General features: G+C 39.8%; 2 protein-coding genes across 2 annotated transcripts in view; one reads left to right on the top strand and one right to left on the bottom strand.

Moving 5' to 3' along the window:
- Positions 1 to 485: 485 nt before the first annotated feature.
- Positions 486 to 2387, top strand: LOC118562287 (tripartite motif-containing protein 16-like). The gene is made up of 2 exons (XM_036134568.1): positions 486 to 1737; positions 1989 to 2387. The coding sequence occupies exons 1-2, from the start codon at positions 529 to 531 to the stop codon at positions 2079 to 2081; spliced, it is 1302 nt and encodes a 433-aa protein (XP_035990461.1). The 5' UTR covers positions 486 to 528; the 3' UTR covers positions 2082 to 2387.
- Positions 2388 to 5650: 3263 nt separating this feature from the next.
- LOC105922105 (zinc finger, MYND-type containing 11) overlaps positions 5651 to 19980 on the bottom strand; it is a 47000-nt gene continuing 32670 nt past the window's right edge. Inside the window, exons 8-16 of the mRNA XM_036134562.1 lie at positions 18448 to 18535; positions 17779 to 17834; positions 17535 to 17612; positions 16662 to 16780; positions 16228 to 16567; positions 14278 to 14352; positions 13773 to 14051; positions 13495 to 13680; positions 5651 to 8545 (exon numbers count right to left, since the gene is read on the bottom strand). Coding sequence (XP_035990455.1) covers positions 8423 to 8545; positions 13495 to 13680; positions 13773 to 14051; positions 14278 to 14352; positions 16228 to 16567; positions 16662 to 16780; positions 17535 to 17612; positions 17779 to 17834; positions 18448 to 18535 — 1344 coding nt within the window. The 3' untranslated portion in view covers positions 5651 to 8422. The remainder of the gene's footprint in view (positions 8546 to 13494; positions 13681 to 13772; positions 14052 to 14277; positions 14353 to 16227; positions 16568 to 16661; positions 16781 to 17534; positions 17613 to 17778; positions 17835 to 18447; positions 18536 to 19980) is intronic.

Raw genomic sequence — 19980 nt, 5'->3', positions numbered from 1 at the left:
ACTAAACATGGAGAAGCAGCATTTAGTTCCTATGCTCCGCTTATCTGGAACAAACTTCCAGAAAACTGTAAAAGTGTGGAAAGCCTGAGTTCTTTTAAATCAAGATTAAAAACACATGTTTAAAATTGCCTTTGACTGTTCTAGTTAAACAGTTTTACTGTTTTTAATGTTCTTTTTTGTTACTACATTCTATCCCTACTTGCTTTTATTCTATTTTCTATCTACATTTCATTATTTTGGTATATCTTAATCATGTAAAGCACTTTGTATTGTCTTGTACTGAATTGTGCTATATAAATAAATTTGCCTTGCCTTGCCTTGCCTTATTCTGCAGGCTGTGAAACCTGATAACCCTCCCTGTTCTTCCTGCTCCAAGACCCACACATTGAAACTGGTGGAGCAACATCTGCTGGAGCTGAAAGCTGATTGGCTGCAGCCTCTCTGATCTGACACGTGATTATTAGATAATAAGAGCTCATCTGTTTTCAGGAAATGAAACTCACACAGTCACTCTGACCGAGAGGAGAAATGGAGCAGAACCAGCTGGACCGAGAAACCTTGTCCTGTTCGATCTGTCTGGATCTACTGAAGGATCCGGTGACTATTCCCTGTGGACACAGCTACTGTATGAAGTGTATTAAAAACTTCTGGGATGAAGAGGATCAGAAAGGAATCCACAGCTGCTCTCAGTGCAGGGAGACCCTCATACCGAAGCCTGAGCTGAAGACAAACACCATGTTTGCAGCTTTAGTGGAGCAGCTGAAGAAGACTGGACTCCAAGCTGCTCCTGCTGATCTCTGCTATGCTGGACCTGAAGATGTGGCCTGTGATTCCTGCTCTGGAAGAAAACTGAAAGCCATCAAGTCCTGTTTAGTCTGTCTGGCCTCTTTTTGTGAGAAACACCTTCAGCCTCATTATGATGTGGCTCCACTAAAGAAACACAAGCTGGTGGAGCCCTCCAAGAACCTCCAGGAGAACATCTGCTCTCGTCATGATGAGGTGATGAAGATGTTCTGTCGTACTGATCAGAAGTGTATCTGTCTTATCTGTTTAATGGATGAACATAAAGGCCACGACACAGTGTCAGCTGCAGCAGAAAGGACTGAGAGGCAGAGAGAGCTGGAGGTGAGACGAGAAAACATCCAGCAGAGAATCCAGGACAGAGAGAAAGATGTGAAGCTGCTTCAACAGGAGCTGGAGGCCATCAAGCACTCTGCTGATAAAACAGTGGAGGACAGTGAGAAGATCTTCACTCAGCTGATCCGTCTCATCCAGAAAAGAAGCTCTGATGTGAAGCAGCAGATCAGATCCCAGCAGGAAACTGAAGGGAGTCGAGTCAAACAGCTTCAGGAGAAGCTGGAGCAGGAGATCACTGAGCTGAAGAGGAAAGACGCTGAGCTGAAGCAGCTCTCAGACACAGAGGATCACAACCAGTTTCTCCACAACTACCCCTCACTGTCAGCACTCAGTGAGTCTACACACTCATCCAGCATCAAGATCCGTCCTCTGAGCTACTTTGAGGATGTGACAGCAGCTGTGTCAGAGCTCAGAGATCAACTACAGGACATCCTGAGAGACGCATGGGCAGACATCTCACTGAGACTCACTGAGGTGGATGTTTCACTGTCAGAACCAGAACCAAAGAGCAGAGCTGGATTCTTGAGATATTCATGTGAAATCACACTGGATCCAAACACAGCAAACAGTCATCTGTTACTATCAGAGGGGAACAGAAAGGTGACATGGATGAATCAACCTCAGTCTTATTCTAGTCCAGACAGATTCACTTTTTATCTTCAGGTTCTGAGTAGAGAGAGTCTGACTGGACGTTGTTACTGGGAGGTGGAGTGGAGAAAAGGAGTTGATGTAGCAGTCGCATACAAGTCTATCAGGAGAGCAGGAAGAGGGAATGAATGTAGATTTGGAGCTAATGACAAATCTTGGGCCGTATTTTTTTCCCAAGAAGGTTATCAATTTGGTCACAACAGCATCTGGACCTCCATCTCAGGTCCTGGTTCCTCCAGAGTAGGAGTGTACCTGGATCACAGAGCAGGTATTCTGTCCTTCTACAGCGTCTCTGAAACCATGACTCTCCTCCACAGAGTCCAGACCACCTTCACTCAGCCGCTACATGCTGGAGTTTGGGTTTGTTATGAAGGTTCTGCTGAGTTCTGTAAACCCAAATAGACAGAATCCACTGAAGGTTCAATGAGTTTGATTCTGGTTTTTATATCTCCAGCAGATTATTTTCTTCATCTTTGTTGTTTTATGTCTAAACTGCACAGAAATCAATAGTCAGAGATTGTCAGCACTTGTTTTTCTTCAGAATTGATGTTCTGGTTCTGTTGGGTTTGTTCATTTCTCAACATTGTTTTCTAAACCAGCTGATCAGCTCCAAAATATTTGCTGTTTTTCCTCCTTGTTGCTTTTAGCAGCAAAAACTGTGAACTTAGCAATAAAATGTCAAATGATTCCCCAGGTTTAAAAAATGGAACCAGTTCTTTGATCCGGTTCTGGTTTGGACCCGTTTTGTTGAGTCCAGACACACATGAGACAACAGATATCATCTAATATTGTAAATTTGTCATCTGAGAATTATATTTTAAATGCTTTACTATGTTTAATCATTATTTTAAAACACCTTTAAGGTAAATAACCTCCAAACAACAAAATCATCACAACTCTAATTAATATTTCAGTAAAAATACTATCTCTCCCCTATTTGGACCAATAGAGGAGAGATCAACACAGAGCTTCAGCTAGGAACCACTGATCAGTTCTGAAACCTGGGTGTAGTGATGGACTCAGACCTGAACCTCCAAAAGCATCTAAAGACAGTTACAAGGTCGGCTTTCTATCACCTGAAGAACATTTCTAGGATTAAAGGACTGATGTCTCAGCAGGTTCTGGAAAAACTAATCCATGCGCTTATCTTTAGTAGAACTGATCACTACAACAGTGTTTTAACAGGTCTGCCTAAAAAGTGGATCAGACAGCTGCAGCTGATCCAGAACGCTGCTGCCCGCGTCCTCACTAAGACTAAGAAAGTAGAGAACATGGACCCGGTACTAAAGTCCTTCCACTGGCTCCCTGTATCTCAGAGAATAGACTTTAAAATACTTCTGTTAGTCTATAAATCCCTGAATTAGCACCTAAATACATCACAGACTTGTTATCAGGGCATCAACCCTCCAGACTACTCAGGTCTTCTGGCTCCAGCCTGCTCTGCAGAACCAGAACCAGAACCAGACATTGAGAAGCAGCATTTAGTTCCTATGCTCCACTGATCTGGAACAAACTTCCAAAAAACTGTAAAAGTGCTGAAAGCCTGAGTTCCTTTAAATCAAGCTTAAAAACACATTTGTTTAGGATTGCCTTTGACTGTTCTAGTTAAACTAATTTCCTGAAATATCATTAGTTTAACTTTTTTAGTCCAACTGTTTTTAATGTTCTATTTTGTTTCCACATTTTATTCTTACTTGCTTTTATTCTGTTTTATTTTAAGATAAGATAGGCTTTATTGAACTCACATTGGAGAAATTCACAATTTCTCTGCATTTAACCCATCCCCGTTGGGGAGCAGTGGGCTGCCACTGTAGGGCGCCCGGGGAGCAGTCGGGGGTTGAGGGTCTTGCTCAGGGACCCAGAGTGCAGGCAGTCGGAATCAAATCGGGTACTTACATCCTTCTCAGAGAGCAAGCGCGCTGCTCTAACCACTTGGCCACCACTCCCCCTTTTCCTATATTTTAATCATGTAAAGCACTTTTGCTTTGTCTCTGTACTGAATTGTGCTATACAAATAAATTTGCCTTGCCTACCTTGACTTGCCTAAAAATGACAATGCAGCTGTACAATATAGTTTTATTTGAAACTTAAAATTTACAGGATTTTTAGTGTTTAGCAGCCAAATTTGTAATAAAGATATATATAATGTGAATTGTTGGTATTTTATTGAATCAGGTGTTACAGATTTATACCACAATCATGTTATAAATCTAATATTTTTGATGAACATTAATGTGGTTTAAATAAATAAACTTTAAGTATTAAAGTGAGACATTGTTTCTATCCACTGAGTCACTTTTTTCTGTTGACAAACAGTTTTTTAACATAATCTTTAGCATATTGTTTTACTTTTCCTTATTTCAGATATTTTCTGACTCAAATACTTTGAAACACTGACCAGTTCAACACTTTCCATTTGTTTTTGGACCAGAACTGCAGTGATTTAAAGCTGATTTTTGATTCTTTTCATTCTAATTCAGTTGATCTTGAACTCTTTTTGCTGTTGGAAACATTTCTTTGCTTCAGTTTGCAGACAGCAGCAGTAAAGTGTGACTGAATATCCAAACCTAGAAGCTGTGGCTCTCCACAGAACCTGGCTTTGTTCTGCTGAAGAGAGGAAACCTTCATGTCAGCGTCCTGCTGTGAATAAACATGCTCTACAGATCTGAGGTCAGATTCACCAGCAGCTTGAAATGAACTGATTGTTGCTCGTCTTGCTGCTGTGACTCATGCAGCCTGTGGAAAACACAGCAGAACTGCTCCTTATTCCAACACCAAACACATTTAATCCCACTTAGGATCGTCTCACCAGAACAGACACACAGACTTTGTTCTGATGAAGCGTTTCAAACACCCACAAACAGCAGAATGTCCCATTTCCCTTGAACGCAGCTTCTGCTGAGTGTTTTCCAGACAGAAAGCTGAGCAGGTGATGGAGAAGGTGTTGCATCGCTCCTCAGAGATTGGACTTGTTCTGAAGACGCAGAACCAGCGAGACGCTGCCAGGATCCTCCCAACAGTCCAACACTAATGAGCAAAAGGTGCTGCCATAAAAACTAAAGTTGTTTTTACCATCATCAAGTAGAAACAACATCAGGACCGGATGTCTGAGGAAGAGCTTCCACATCAGAGGAGGATCTCTGAAACCACATCAACACCTGGAGAAACATCTAATCAGCTCCTTGTTGTTGACTGGAACCAGATGTTTGAAACTCACCTCCACAGATCCAGAGAATGGAGCCTGTTGGATTCTCTGCAGATCTTCAGCCAACTTTCCCCAGTCCACTCTGTGTCCTCACATCCAGGGGCGGTCCTAGCCTGTTTGGTGCCCTGGGCCAACATCCCAACAGTGGGGTAATTTTAAAGGGTTTGGCTGCAGTCTCCCATCAGGGGGCGATTGCCCTCACAGCATTTGGGAAGAACTGGTTCTAAGTTTATTTGTTTTGGCTTTGAGACTTCTGAAGCGTTTACCTGATAGGAGAGGAGCAAACAGTGCATTGCCTGGCTGGGTGGGATCAGTGGAGGTGTGTCTGGTCCTTCTATGGACTTGTTTAGTATAAATTGAGTCCAGATCCTGCAGACGGCATCCCACAATCCCCTGTGCTGTTTTCACCACCTGTGGTAGGTCCCATACCATAGTTATGTTGATATATAAAACACTCTCTATGGTAGCTCTGTAGAAGTTCCTGGTTACTTGTGTCAGTTTTTATTTGGTCCCCAAGCAGAGAGTCGCCTCAGTTCACCAACATAATTCAATCTAACAGCAAAACAGTTTCTAGTGAAGGTGGTAAGACAGCTCACATCTTAAAAACACAAACCTTCATAAATCCAATCAACCAATAAATAACGAGAACTGATTCACACAGACTGGTTGATACATTTATTTCCCCCATGTTAGCACATAGAATATATTTATATACATATTGCTAGCTAGAGTGTTGGGAGCATTAAAAAAAACATTGCCTTGAATAATGATAGTTTACATGTGGACAGAACAGAAGATCATGACCAACAAGAAGCCAAAACAAAGGAGACGTCACACTGATTTTATTCCTGGTGTTTGTACTTTCAGTACAAAGAGGATTCATGTAGTAATCACACAGTAATATATACAAAAATACCCTGGAATAAGAGCAGGTAAAGTCCAGATTAAATGACTCACTTCTTCCAGATGAAAGCAGCCTCAAACCTTTTTAACTAAAAATTGTCGTTCTGCATTTCTCAGATGAGTGCAAAAAAAACCCATCCATTTCTCTTTACATTGGGAAAGAAAAACAAACTAAAAACAAAGAAGAAACCGGAGCTGGAGATCCCATACTTGATTTCATTCAAGAAAATCAAAATAAACATCAAAAAGGTTACAAACAAGTATGAAAAGAAGTAAAAATCAAATGTTACAGCTGAGTGGACAAATATAAAAACAATAAAACGAGGGGAAAAATAGGTTTGGAGTTTACATAAGTAAAAAAATATGTCATCAGCAAACTGTGTGAGTTTGGAAAGACAAGCTACTTATTTCCAAGTTGTATTTAAAAAAAAAAGTCTGAAATGCTTTGACATAATGAAGGTGCAACATGTTTGAAATATAATCAACTTCTAGATGAACAAACCTGACCACGCCTGATATGAAAAATGCTGTACAAAACAGTCTCAAGATCTCTGAAGCAAAATGAAACCCTTTGAAATGTGCATTTAACTTAATGTGGGATATACTGACAGAAGGGAGCATTTACATGTAGTGCAATGATGAAAGACGAGTCAATGGGTCAGTGAGCTTTTAAAAAGCCAAATATTCTGAGAACATCAAATCCAGAATCTAATTAAAAAATATATTAATAAGCCGTGACTATTTTCAATCTTTTTCTCAAAGTCAAGAAAGAATCCCTTCTATTCTTTGATGGGCTGAATACAATAATAATAAACTTTAGCTTACAAGTGTTTCTGCACATATAATTAACATTTTATGAGTTTTTTTAAATGGATGTTCTTGTAATTGCACCACATTTAATTAGCATCAGATGAGGGAATTTGAACATTAACTTCAGAGGAAATTTCAATAACAGCAAGAAAAACAAACAGGAACAGAAACTGAAGCTGTAAAAACATCCTGTCCACAACGCAAACATTTGTTTCAATTTATTTAACAAGACATACATGGGGGGAAAAATTGCGAGAAAGAAACATAAAAAAAAAAAAAAAAAAAAAAGGTAGTGAATTTTTTTCTCTCCTTTTAGTTGATCTTCATCGCTGAGGAAACAGTTAAAATAAGATAAAAACATGTTACAAACTGGCAATTTTATTGCCTCTTTTTCAAAATGAAACACCAACACTTGACATCCAGCTCAGGGGGAAACTGCTTTCTCACGCTCGTTTGCATAAAGTTTCATAACGGTCCATCTCTCCTTTTTCACCAGCGGAGAGCTTCAGGTCTTCTTCTTTTTGCGACATGAATGAAAAACGAAGGAACGGTGAAGCTATCCACATGCATGTTGCCTCAGTGGGAGATGAAGAAAGGAAAACAGGCACTGACCACCAACAACAGCAGAACGCAGTGAAAAACTCTCTTCAACTAGTCACTTCAGATTACAAAAGGATGGATCAACTCTGAGCGTACATCACGAGAAAAATGACACTGATGACGTCCGGAAAAATATACATCAGCTTTGACCGCCGGGGCGACGCACCCCATCTTCTCAGGTAGGTTTAACGATTGTAGGCTGGGAGTTTTTTTTGGCAATTTTACAAGATTTTATATCATTAGCAGATGGAATGGGGAAAACCAATCGATCAATTCATTCAACTTTTCAAAGATTCAGCTTGAGAAAATTCAGCTTTTCCAGAAATTTTGAGCAATTTATAAACCTTTCCTTTAATTTCACACTCATAAAACATTCTTGTCATCAGGAGAACCCAAACAGGTGCATAATTATATCATTTATGATATCAATAACATTTATACAAATGGAAGATTTCCTTGTCAACTTGTTTTAAAGTCGACATTTTGACCCTGTTCCCAATAACTGATTCAGGAAAATAAAATTGTAGGTAGACATGGTAAAAAGGTGCATCCACCTGCATAAACTTCTATAAAAAAAAGAAAGAAAAATGACCTAAAACGACTTTAAAATTTGTAAGCCTCATCAACAGTTCAGTATGCTACAGATGGTTTTCTCCATGAAAGCAGAGTTAGTTCAAGCTGCAGGTCGTTTTAAATCTTCCAGGTTTGTTTCCTGCATTTACAGTAAGAAAAGAAAATACTTTAAAAAAAAATTAAGATAATAAACTGTTTTCTGTTAATGCTCACATGTTCCTACAGACTTAAATAACACATCCTCTGACACAACATCAGCATTTCCAGAAAGAAAACATACAGGAAAAAAAAAATAGAAAACATAAAAATCTGACCATAAATCCGTAGTGGAGCTAGGCTCTGGAGAAAAGTTCACGGGTTGCGAGGAAACAAACAAATACGATGGCTACATTAAATAACAGAACCAAAACAGGAGCAAATCACTCGCCACGCAGCAAATTATCGGGTCTGAAAAGTTCCCAGGAGGGCGAGTACAGTAACACCGTAGAGAAATGTGTGTTGTTGGCTGACTGACAGAGGGAGGGAGCCAGGGAGGCGTGGGCCTGTTCATCTCTTCCTGCGGCAGGTCCGTTTGTGGTCTGCGTGCCAGTGCTCCTGCTGACACTTGATGGAGCAGTACGAGGTGTTCCAGCAGCAGTGGTACATGGCCTCCTCTTCACAGTTATAACACTGCAGACAGGAAACACTAGTTACACTAAAATCAAAGGTGCACTGGTCCAGACTGTGGACACCAGGGTAGGCGGGACCATACAGAAAAAAAAGCATATTGATCGATGCCGATAAAGAACGTGTGCTCTTTGAACTCGTTGAAGGGGGCGGGGCTTGTTTCCTGGGTCTGCGTTGTGATTGGTTAGGAGGATGTAATGACTGTAATAATAACCTACATGATAGCCTAGAATGCAAAATGAAGAAAACGTTTATTACTGTGAATGCAGTGGGCATTCACAGTTATTGAGATCCTCTTTCGCCTTTTTACTGTTTAAAGTTTGATTCGCTTCTCCTCCTACAGTTTTTCTCCGATTTCAACCATTCAACTTTTAAACTATTCAGCTTCTTCTGGAATCGATGGCTATATCTTTTTGTACTTATATCTTTTCAACTTTTTAAAATATTCAGCTTTTTCTGCAAAATTTCAGCTTTTTTTTCTCCCATAGGAAATTAATGTAATTCACTAAAATTCCGCTCATTTCAGCTGCTTTTTGACAGCTTACTGCTTCAGCCTACTTTTAGTTAGAAACGCCATTCAACTTTAAACATTTAGTGATATCTTTCAGCTATTATGGTATATTTCAGCTTTTTCATATCTTTTACCATTTTCATATACTACCTCCTTAAAATAATTTTGGCTTTTCAAGAAATTCAGCAAATAACATGCGTTGCTATGGTCGTCAAGGAGGCAGTTATAGAGTGCACACTCTAGAAATTAAACAAATTTTTCTTCTCTGAACAACTTCTTCTCACTCGCTCAATTTTCAACCTATCGATATAAATTATACATCAAAACGTAGGAATTTTTGTCTGGATTCAGGAAATGTAACCCTCATTGGTGTAGCATTTATAGATTTTTTGCAAATCACCTCAGAGCGACACAAACCCGAAACCTCCCCCATTCATTTCCTATGGAGCGGTTTTGAAAAATGACGTCTGAAAATCCAAAACATCACACGTTTTCGCATCGTCGCTACTCCTAAACCGTTTGATGTACAGGTATGGGACTTTCACACATGAATGTCCCAACCCTTCTGGCACTCACAAAAAAGGATTTTTTTGGATAATTGTTACGGTTTTGCCGCAGGAACAATTTGTTCGGGAGTAGCGAATGTGCAAAATCCTGAAAATGCTTTAGAGCTGCATTTTTCCATATGAGCCACTTTTTTACATCGTCGCTGTGCCTACACCGATTTTTGTACAAACAGAAAAAAGAGCAACATAGTCCTCAAAAGCCTGCTGATACTCACAGTGAAATAATTTTTTTGATATCTCTTATACTTTTTCAGCTACAGCGATTTGTTCGGGACCGATTTTAGAGGATTTCTTAAATTCCTTAAAAATCCCCTTTATATCATAATTATTTACGCCTTTATTAAAATATTTCCAGCAAAAACCGATAGCAAGTCTTCTTCCCCTATCCGTTAAGAAATAAACGCAGAAAAAACTACGTTTCTACCATTTACGGATCAGGAGATATGAAGTGTTGTGCAAGGCAATGTTCTCCATTATAATCCTATGGGACATAGTCTGAGCAAAGTGTCTGCACTTCTGTAGACTGGCCCGCTGCAGGTGTGAGCAAGTTTCCATGACGACGGAACTCTGCTGACAAGGAGGTTACTAGGTCAGGGACAGACTCCATTCGGATAGAATGGCAACTTTCGACGCCCACTGCAGTGGCTGTGATGAATGTAAGAATCTGAAATTCGCACAGTCACTTCCTCTTAACATTTTTAAATTTTCAAGTGATTATGAGGCATGTGTGACTTTTCTGTCACTTTTTGGATTTCACATGCTTTCCTATTGGGCCTTTGCTTCCAACAGGACCTGGCATGATGCCCAGACACAACCCAATTGGCCAATACAGCACCACCCACCTGTGGGAAATGGCGCTACTTACCATTTTGGTCAAATGTTGAGTTCTGGGCCCAGATGTGGTGAGGCTGAGTTGCTAAAGGAGGCTAATCTGACCTATGAACTTTGGTCACGTTTGGTGACATTAAGTATTGGCACCCTTTTTGAGACACTTCCCAGTACAGGATTTGGACCAAACTGACAGAGTACCATCACAGGGTGATACTGAACACAACCCTGTTAGCGGCTAACGGTTAGCATGTTGCTAACCGGAAGTAGCTCTAGGAAGGTCCTACAAACTTCTGCTTTAGAGAGTCTGTACCTCCTTTATACAGAATGCTCTACAATAAATTTGGGCCTCGTCGCGAAAAGCATCTCCAAGTTAGGAGGTGTCAAACATCCAATGCTTTTCAATGGGGGCGAAACCCCTTATACTCTTAGAAATGCAGGCCCACATATGGCTACAGTATATTCAAGTTTGAAATTCTACTTCTGCTTTGTTAAACGATTCAGTGTTTAGAATGAGTGAGGAAATGTTTGGTGCCATTCCCTCAGTTTTTTCTTCTAATCATTCAGCTATTGTTCTTTCATGTTCAAATTCTTCAACTCTTTCAAATTCTTCAACTTTTTCAACTTATTTTTTCTCTTCTTCAAAGATCTTCTGCATCTTTTGCTTAATCATTCAGCTTACTGCATTCACAGTGCATTTTCGCAGGAAATGCTAATTTTTCTAGTTCTATTAAACTTTTTATTGACCCTATCGATATACATCTATTGATCGATATATATTGTTATTGAAATATCGTCCAGCCATAGACCAGGGTGTCAAAACTTTATCTCACGAGAGGGAGAAAAAAATCCTCGACCCAAAAGTTGTGACATGAAGAATTTTTTTTTTTTTTAAATATCACAACTTCAATGAATTTTATCACAAACTAAGCATGACATATTTTAATTCAACAAAGTATTGTATATCAGTCAAAAAATTTTCAAGCTGCTGGAGGACATCAACGTCTATTTCTCTCACTCTGCTGAGTTTTCCTACTGTTCTCCGATTTGCATTGTTTGTCGTTATTTCAACTTAACTTTTTGTTCTCTGTAATTTATCTCTTCATAGAAGGTACACCTGGTCTGGCGTTCTGTTAGCTGTGACATCATCCAGTGGAGGCAGATCATCCACTATCACCATCTAACATAGAAAGTACTCCTAGGTCAATGTGTGCTTCTGTGCTTTCTGTGTCTCTGCTCTGTCTTCTCTAAGCCCCAGTGGGTCGAGGCAGATGAGCGTTCACACTGAGCCTGGTTCTGCTGGAGGTTCTCCTCCCTGTTAAAGGGGAGTTTTCCTCTCCACTGTCGCTTCATGCATGCTCAGTATGAGGGATTGTTGCAAAGCCATCAACAATGCAGACGACTGTCCACTGTGGCTCTACGCTCTTTCAGGAGGAGTGAATGCTGCTTGGAGAGACTTGATGCAACCTGCTGGGTTTCCTTAGAGAGGAAACTTTCTGACCAATCTCTATAATCTGATTGAATTTGACTTTGAAAGAGCCTCAAGATGACATGTTGTGAATTGGCGCAATATAAATAACATTTTATTGAATTGAATTACAACAGCAACAATTTTCACAAGCTTAGAGCGCCCTCTTGTGGCTATAGACGGTAATGCTTACCATTACCATTTAAAATTGATATACAAGTTGTCCCCGACTATAAGTTAGAGGATCTGTCAATCTATGAAAAAAAGTGTGACTTATAGTCCAATAAATACATTAGTCAGATTTTGTGATAGCAATATAGTGAGCAAAGCTTTAAAGGCTGTTTTGTCCGTTAGCATCCAGTTTGCTAATTCTTTTGGGCTCGATTGATGTAAAAAAAAAAAAAAAAAGAAGATAGTTTAGGATTTAGTTTAGGATGTAAATGCACCAAAATCTGCTTTAAAGTAAAAGTTACTTGGTAGATGGTTTATTTACGGTGAAATCACAGGGTAAGCAGAATTTCTAGGTATTAAAATACTTTGTGTTGGCTCTAATGCTATTTTAATTTGATGGTAGTAGTTTTGTTTTAATTACCAGTGATAGAGGATAAATCGGCACCTCTGATATGTGTCAAAGATGTAAGTATTCTTTAAATATCGGCCTCTTTCCGATGAGTAAAAATGTTTGCCGATGTTGTACTGCTTGTGTGACCGCATTAGTCCAAACGCTCCCTGAATGCAGCACAATGGCAGGTCAATGCTAAAGCCAACATGTCTACGGTCTGGGTTTTCATATTTGAACTGAGTATGTGTACCATATCCAAATATAGAGAGAAATTCACTAAATTAGCAGCAGTGGCCAGGTACTTCCTCAGATTACAAGTACTTTGCGAGTGAAATCTGTGTTGCATCTTGGAAAGTGGAGATACTTCCGAGCGCTTTCCATCAGCCAATTTAGCTTCCTTTACCAACGGCTACTGACATCTTTATGTCTTGTGATGTGTTCATGTCCGGCATGGGGAAAAAAACAAAAGCTCATTCTTTCACTCCCTCAGCGTCACAGTGATGTGTTTAGGTACCGAAACATGGTACCGTTTGAGTTTACATGAATCTGTACCTAGTCGTTACCTATAAAAGCACCAAATATGGTATCCATCCCCAACCTGGGCGTATTCTACTGTGTCAAATGAACAAATGAAGGACAAATGAAAAGTAATGTGCAATTTGTGCAAAAGTGAAGTTATGTGAGGTGGTGCACACACGTGAGGACATAGAATCCCACAAATTTAAGAAGACCTTTGAAAGACAATACATACGAGTTCAAACGTTTCGGCCGTCACTGTAATCTGTGTGGAGTGCGGCTAGCGGAGATAAATAAAAAGGCTAAAGCAGAGACGCGTCTAAAAGCTGCAGGACGTTGATAAGTTAATTTCTAACAAAAATATGAAAAGATATATTCTGCAAACATCATTTGAGGAAGAGGAGGGTCTGTTGGGTGGAATGTCCTCTTTGCGAATGATTGATACGGGAACAGCATGATTTTTCCTCCAGAAGCATTAAATGCTGAACAGCTTGAACTCACCCACTGCTTCTTCTTGGTCTGGGAGATGAGCTGTTTGTGTTGGGCCACCAGCTTCTTCACCTCCTCCACCAGCTCCTCTTTACACTTCTCCTTCACCTGTTTGCACTTCCTCTCCATCTCCGCCTGAACTCCGGCCACGGCCTTGCTCACCGCCTGCCGTTTCTCCTCCTCCATCTCGACCCGAAGCTGCAGAAGGAAATGGAGGGGAGAAAACGGCATGTTTCAGGTTTTTGGTAGAAAGAAACTAAAAAAGAAAAAGCTTCAGAAACAAAACGGACCTTCTCCAGAGCTTCTCTGACGACTCGCTCCGTCTCCCTCTTGTTGTCCGCCTTCATCACCTCCTTGACGTCGTTGAAGACCTTGGTGTACTTCTCGTGGCACATGTTCTGGCAGGCGCCGTCGCTGCTGGTCTGGGTGCCGCGGTGCAGCATGCGCGGCGAGCTGCCGCTGGCCTTCTTGGTCTGCGTGGACACGGACAGCTTCTCGGGCTGCTGGGGCGCCGACGAAAAGGGGATCTCCTGGCTGGAGCTGACCGCCTCCATCTCCGGCTCCGGTTCCTGGGAGGGCAGAGACAGACGCGTTCTGAGCTCAGATTTAAGGTTCAAGTCAGGAGAGCAGACGTCAAGAGTTAAAGGAGCTTTTTGCTGCTGCTGCTCCACTAATACAGAAACTTTGCATTAGATTGTGGTGAAAAATAAAAGAATCAAATGTTATGATACGATAATAAGTGTCTGTAGCGCGCAGCAACAGGCTGAAATATTGTGGTATAGTCTGCTAACTTACACTGACTTCCTCTTTGAGCTCAAGAATTGCGGCCCTGCGGCTTTTTTTCGCCTTGGGCTCCTGGCTGCCTTTCATCTGCAAGGAAAATAACTCAATCAACAAAAATATCTTACAAAAATGAACAAAGAAGATCACGTAGTCTGTATATGTAAACATGAGCTGATCCATTTTAAAAAGGGAACTTGCCCCAAGATAGATGATCTATCCTAGGGCTGGGCGATAAATCGATATAATCAAATTTACAATTCTTTAAGATTTCATTTTTGGAAAATCTGGATTTTATTTTGCCAATACTCATTGGGTTTCCATGAAGAGAACAGCATGTGATGCTGAATATATGTTTAGGCAAATGTATTGTCAAAATATTGTTAAGTGGAAACTTTTTTTTACCATAATACGAGGTACTTCATTTACTTATTTACTTTTTTTTTTTTTTTTTTACTTAGTTTGAAGTTCACAAGTGCAGTGAAGCCTGTTCTTAGCTCAATGTGTAATACCACTAGCAGCAAATGTTTTGATATATTTTCATTGTTTATATTGGCACGGCTGCCATCTTGTTTTACAAGCATGTTTCACAGCTTGTTTTTAGTTGCAATTTGAATTCAGGTCAACTCCCTGACAAAATGCTTGACATAAAAGCAAGGTTTTAAAATAATTTCTTTAATTTCTTTTTATGAAACAAAAAGGAGGAAAAAAAAAATCGATTAATCGGATTTGGTATGATAAAATCGGAGATTTATTTTTTAATCCATATCGCCCAGCCCTAATCTATCCCTCAGAAAGATTTCATGATCATATTTTTTATAAGAACAGGCAATACTGCTGAAAGCCGACTTTATAGATTAATGGAAAGTCCAACAGCTTGAAGGAACAATAAAAATTATTAAAGAAAAAACAGAGAATCAGAGGCTCATTTCGGATGCTTTCCTCCAGGATTTGGAGGAATGTGGAGCGTTCTGTGAACCAGAGATTCCCTCTTTGGCTCAGTTCTGTCTTTATCCCAACAGATCGTTGTAAACTTTGTGCCCCAGTACATCTTTATGTTCAGCAACACCCCTGGATGTAAATTACTTTTTTAATTAAAACTCTGCCTTTTCTCCTCAGACTTTTGTAACATAGAAAGTACTCGATTTAGACTTATTTCGTTCTGGTTTTGTTGGAGGTTTCTTATTGTTAGGAGAGCGCTGCAGAGCACTTGCTAAGGAGAAGGGATTGCTGCAAAGTTACCAACTCGATGCAATGGGCTAGGCTCATTATGGATAGAAAACATTTATTACCAAATGCTTTTCTAATCTAAATTTGTAGTAAAACTAGGACTGAATTAAAGTGGATGTAACAGGGCTTACATGTTTCTGCTTGACTGCAATAACTTGATTATATTTGTATAAGAGCCATGAAATGAACTGAAGCTACCGAGGTTGTAACTTCCTGCGTTAAAATAACAAACTTCCTGTTTTCTTAGTCACACAGTCGGATAGAGCCGAGGTCCAAAAACATCTGACAATATAATCAGTAATCCTGTGTGCCTGTAACCACAAAAAGTAAAAGTACTGTTGCTTTACCACTAGGTGGCGTTGTTGGATCTGATTTTACAGATGTAAGTTTTTTTTTGCTCTGCAATTAAGAGTTCAGACCAATTCAGTTGTATTTGTTTCACTGAGATCCATTAGTGTTCATATTTGTGGTCCCCAAAGTGGTTCAAGAGAGTTTATACAACTTTTTAATGTTTTATCTGCTGTGATTGGTGCCGTGTTTGATTAAATCATTTAAAAACACTGAGATTAAACAGGAGATAAAAAGACAGGAAACGCTATTTTAGTCCATCCAAAGAGAATAAAGCATCAAAGATCAGTAGAGAAACTTAAATTCTGATGTTTAATTTCCATAAAAACATGAAAATAGTACTTAAAGAGGGAGGAGAAGGAGCAATAAGAGAACAAGCCCACTCACATGGCGGATCTGCTCGTTGCTGGTGGAGGAGATGCTGGACTCAGCTTCATCTGTCCGCTCCGGTCTCTGCGTCCTCCCGCTGGTCTGCTCCTGCTCCTGTTCCTGTTCCTCCTGCTCCTCTTCCTCCTCCTCTTCCTCCGGCTGCTGCCGCTGGTTCTGGTTCTGTTGGTGTGGCTGAGGGCTGTCCTCCATCTTTGTTTTCCAGAAGCGGCCCTCCCTCAGGAAGCGCTGGTACACCTCCAGCTCCTCGCACGCCTTCTTCCAGCCGTTGCTGCGCTTCACCTGCAGCTGCTGGACGCTCACCTTGATGTCCTGGATGTTCTCCGAGGGAATCCACGCCCTGCGGACCACAATTAAGATCCAACGTTTTCAAAAACAACATCCAGCCTGGAACAAACAAATCCGATGCGGGGAAGCGTGTCGGGTCCTCTAACCTCTGGTGCTGGTGTCCAAAGAAGCGTACGTCCACCTGGTTGTCCTCCCTCTGCAGGACTTTGGCCGGCCAGTAGCCGAAGCCCTTCATCTTGGCCCAGACCAGGTCGTGACTCGGCGTCTGCAGGAATCACAAAGAGAAGCAGAAAAAAAACACAAAAGATATAAACAGGAGCTCAGAACCATTCATCTAATGTAATAAAAGTGCAAAAATAATTGAGTTGACAGTTTTTGAAAATTTAGGGGGCTGCAGTTGAAGGAAACTAGGAAGGAAAACTTTCTCCCACTTTAAATGTTGCTGAAGCAGCTGTCAGATTTCATTCAGCGCCAATTTCCAGCTTCACATTTTTTTTCAATTACGGCTTCACATTAATGTCTCCAATTTTATCATACCAAATCCAATTAATAAATGTTTTCCTCCTTTTCGTCTCAAAAAAAGAAAGTTATTTTAAAAACCTGCTTTTATTTCAAGCATTTCATCTGGGAATACAACTTAATGCAAGCTGAGAAACATGCATGTGAAACAAGATGGCAGCCCTGCTGTTGTAAACAATGAAAACACAACAAAATGTTTGATGCTAATTAAGTAAGAACAGGCTTCACTTCACTTGTGTAACTTCAAACTGACTAAAAAAAAGCAAATGAGTAAAGTGTCTGTAAAGTTTCCACTTTTGAATATATTTTCCTAAACATATATTCTGCATTGATGCTACTCTCTTCAGCCCGATAAGTACAAAATAAAATCCAGATTTTTCCAAAAGTAAATCTTAATAAATTGTAAATTGGTATTAATCGATTAAATCGATTTGGGAACCATAGATTAAAACACCTTTGATCTGTCAGGACAGGTAAAGTGGCTCCAGCCTGGTACTCACACAGGGATAACAGAACCAGTTTTCTGGCCGGGCGTTCGACAGGTAGAAACAGTTCTTACACAACATCAACTCGTTCAGCTGCAAGAGAAACAGGTCAAGGGAGGAAAAGGTACAGGGAAATAATTACTGCCCTTTAAAATCCATTCATGTTGCATAAATAGAAATGGAAAAATATTAAAAACAATGTTGAATATTAAAATCTCACTGCTCCAAACAGGAAGAACGATAAAAACCAAAAATGTACCTCATGGCATGTGTCACTGAAGAGCAGCCGTGCGATCTCTGCCTGGTCGCTGTGAACTGCAGCCAACAAAATGAGACAAACCATAACTTTAAAATTAACAAAAAACGTAATTTTAATACAAAAAGTTTTACACCGAGCAAATAACAGGAAGCTGGTTTCATCCGATCTGGATCAGTTGACATCAAACCTGGACAGAGCAGATGATGCTGCTGCTCAACAACGGAGAGAAATAACAACCTTGGGTGGGAAAGGTCAGATTATCAACTAAAAGTGCAGCAATAATGTGCCGCATTTACCCAAGTCAAGACATTTCTGTTACAATACTCAATCTGTTTAAAATAGAAATAGAATAGAATCTCAATATACTGCAACAGATTTCTTTACAGGGGGAAATAAAATTAGCTAAATTATTTATCACTAAGAGCATATTAAAGTTATCTTTTAGATTCAGTGCTTCTGACTGAGGAACTGGCAGCTTTGTTTTTCCATTTTTTTTATTATTTGCACACAAAAAAGCTGCATGGTATGTTCATATAAAGGAATTTTGAGTTTGCATATTTTCGGACGTGATTATGCTGCATGAACAAAACGTTATCGATGACAGAGGCACATTAAGGTGTAGGAAAGTTGAGAGTTTAAAGCCTTTTAGCCTGTGAAAGTGTGACCCACCTCCATACAGGATGGCAGTGTTATGAACAATCATCTGAGCGTCGGCTTTGAACTCTTCGAAGGTTTTATACTTTCCCTCAGTCAGGTTCTGAAAGAGATGGAAACAGATGGAAACAGGCCCAAAATTAGTCCTGAGGAGAGTAACTGTGTTAATGGACCAAACATGGAGGGGTCTGGAAAAGGCTAATATGTTTATTTATGTTTATTTCTGGCAGAGGTTTCCTGATGTGATGCACCACTAACCAAAGCCTAGCCGCGTTCTGCACTCGGTTACCAGCAGAAAACACAGTGCTGGAACTAGAGGAGCTACTAAATACACCAAGAAAACCTAGAGAAGTTTCATTTTAAGAACCCATTTCAATCATGCTTTTCCCTCCTGTATCACACAGGGTGTGATTGACGTGACACCAACTGTAAGAGGAAGTGTACCTGAGGCTGAGCTAACCACCGACAACAAAGTTAATGGTCATAATAGGGAGCTGATAGCTTTAAAAGAGTAATTTTTGCCTTATTTACCAACGTTAATGCAAAGAAGATGGGGGAACAAATCCAAAGAAGTTGTAAATCGTGTCAATGAAGTTATTTACAGGTAACCACAGATAAGTTTAAATACCCAATTTCAAATATATATTAGTGACTTAAAACAGTTACTGCAGTACATGTTTTAATACAGCTAACAAACAATCAATGGCAAGTGATTACAGTGAAATTCTGTACTAGGAGTGCAAATTTGACTTTACACCACCTATTAAACATTTGGTGTTAACTGATCATAGCTGATAAAGAAAGTTAGACAACCAGAGGCTCCAACATAAATCCAAAAACACAGCAGACTTAGCGTCGAGCATTAACCTTTATTTAACCATTAACACAATGTTTATAAATAAAAAGTGAGAAACCTTCGTGAAGTTAAACATGCGTTCGTTCCCCACCAATCTCTAGCTATGTTTTAATCCAATTCTCATGCAAATTTTAAGTGAACTTTTATAATGTTGCAAAAAAAAAAGTAAATTAGGCGTATTTTCATCTGCTGGTTATGAGCAACTTAACCAGGCTACGCAAAGTGGGATTTCATTAAGTGAGCATAACACTTTTTTGAGAAATTAAGAAAGTTATTTTGAATTTAGCTGTTTCCATCCACCTTTTCGCACACTATATTTCAAAATGCACATTAAAAAAAACATTGATGGAAAAATGGGTCAGCCGCTTATCCATCTTTCACATTTTTCTACACACCTCCTAGGTTACAGGAGAGGAATAAACATCTAAACCAGGGGTCACCAACCTTTTTGAAACTGAGAGCTACTTTATCGGTACTCTGTCATTCGAAGGGCTACATGTACTGACATTTGATCTAGAAAAGTCCAAGCTCACCCTAACTTTATGTAACAAACATTTATTTAATGCTTTTGTCATTTTTAAACCTCTGTAAATACAGGTATGAATAAAAAGAAAAAGAAACTAAACTAAATGCAGCTCACTGGAGGATTGTGCTATATTTTTCCAACAGGCTTATAGGCACCACATAAGGTC

The sequence above is a fragment of the Fundulus heteroclitus genome, unplaced genomic scaffold (assembly GCF_011125445.2).
Source record: "Fundulus heteroclitus isolate FHET01 unplaced genomic scaffold, MU-UCD_Fhet_4.1 scaffold_85, whole genome shotgun sequence".
NCBI classification, from domain to species: domain Eukaryota; kingdom Metazoa; phylum Chordata; class Actinopteri; order Cyprinodontiformes; family Fundulidae; genus Fundulus; species Fundulus heteroclitus.
Note: the sequence above shows the minus strand (reverse complement) of the source record. Positions and strands in the feature narration are given on the sequence as shown.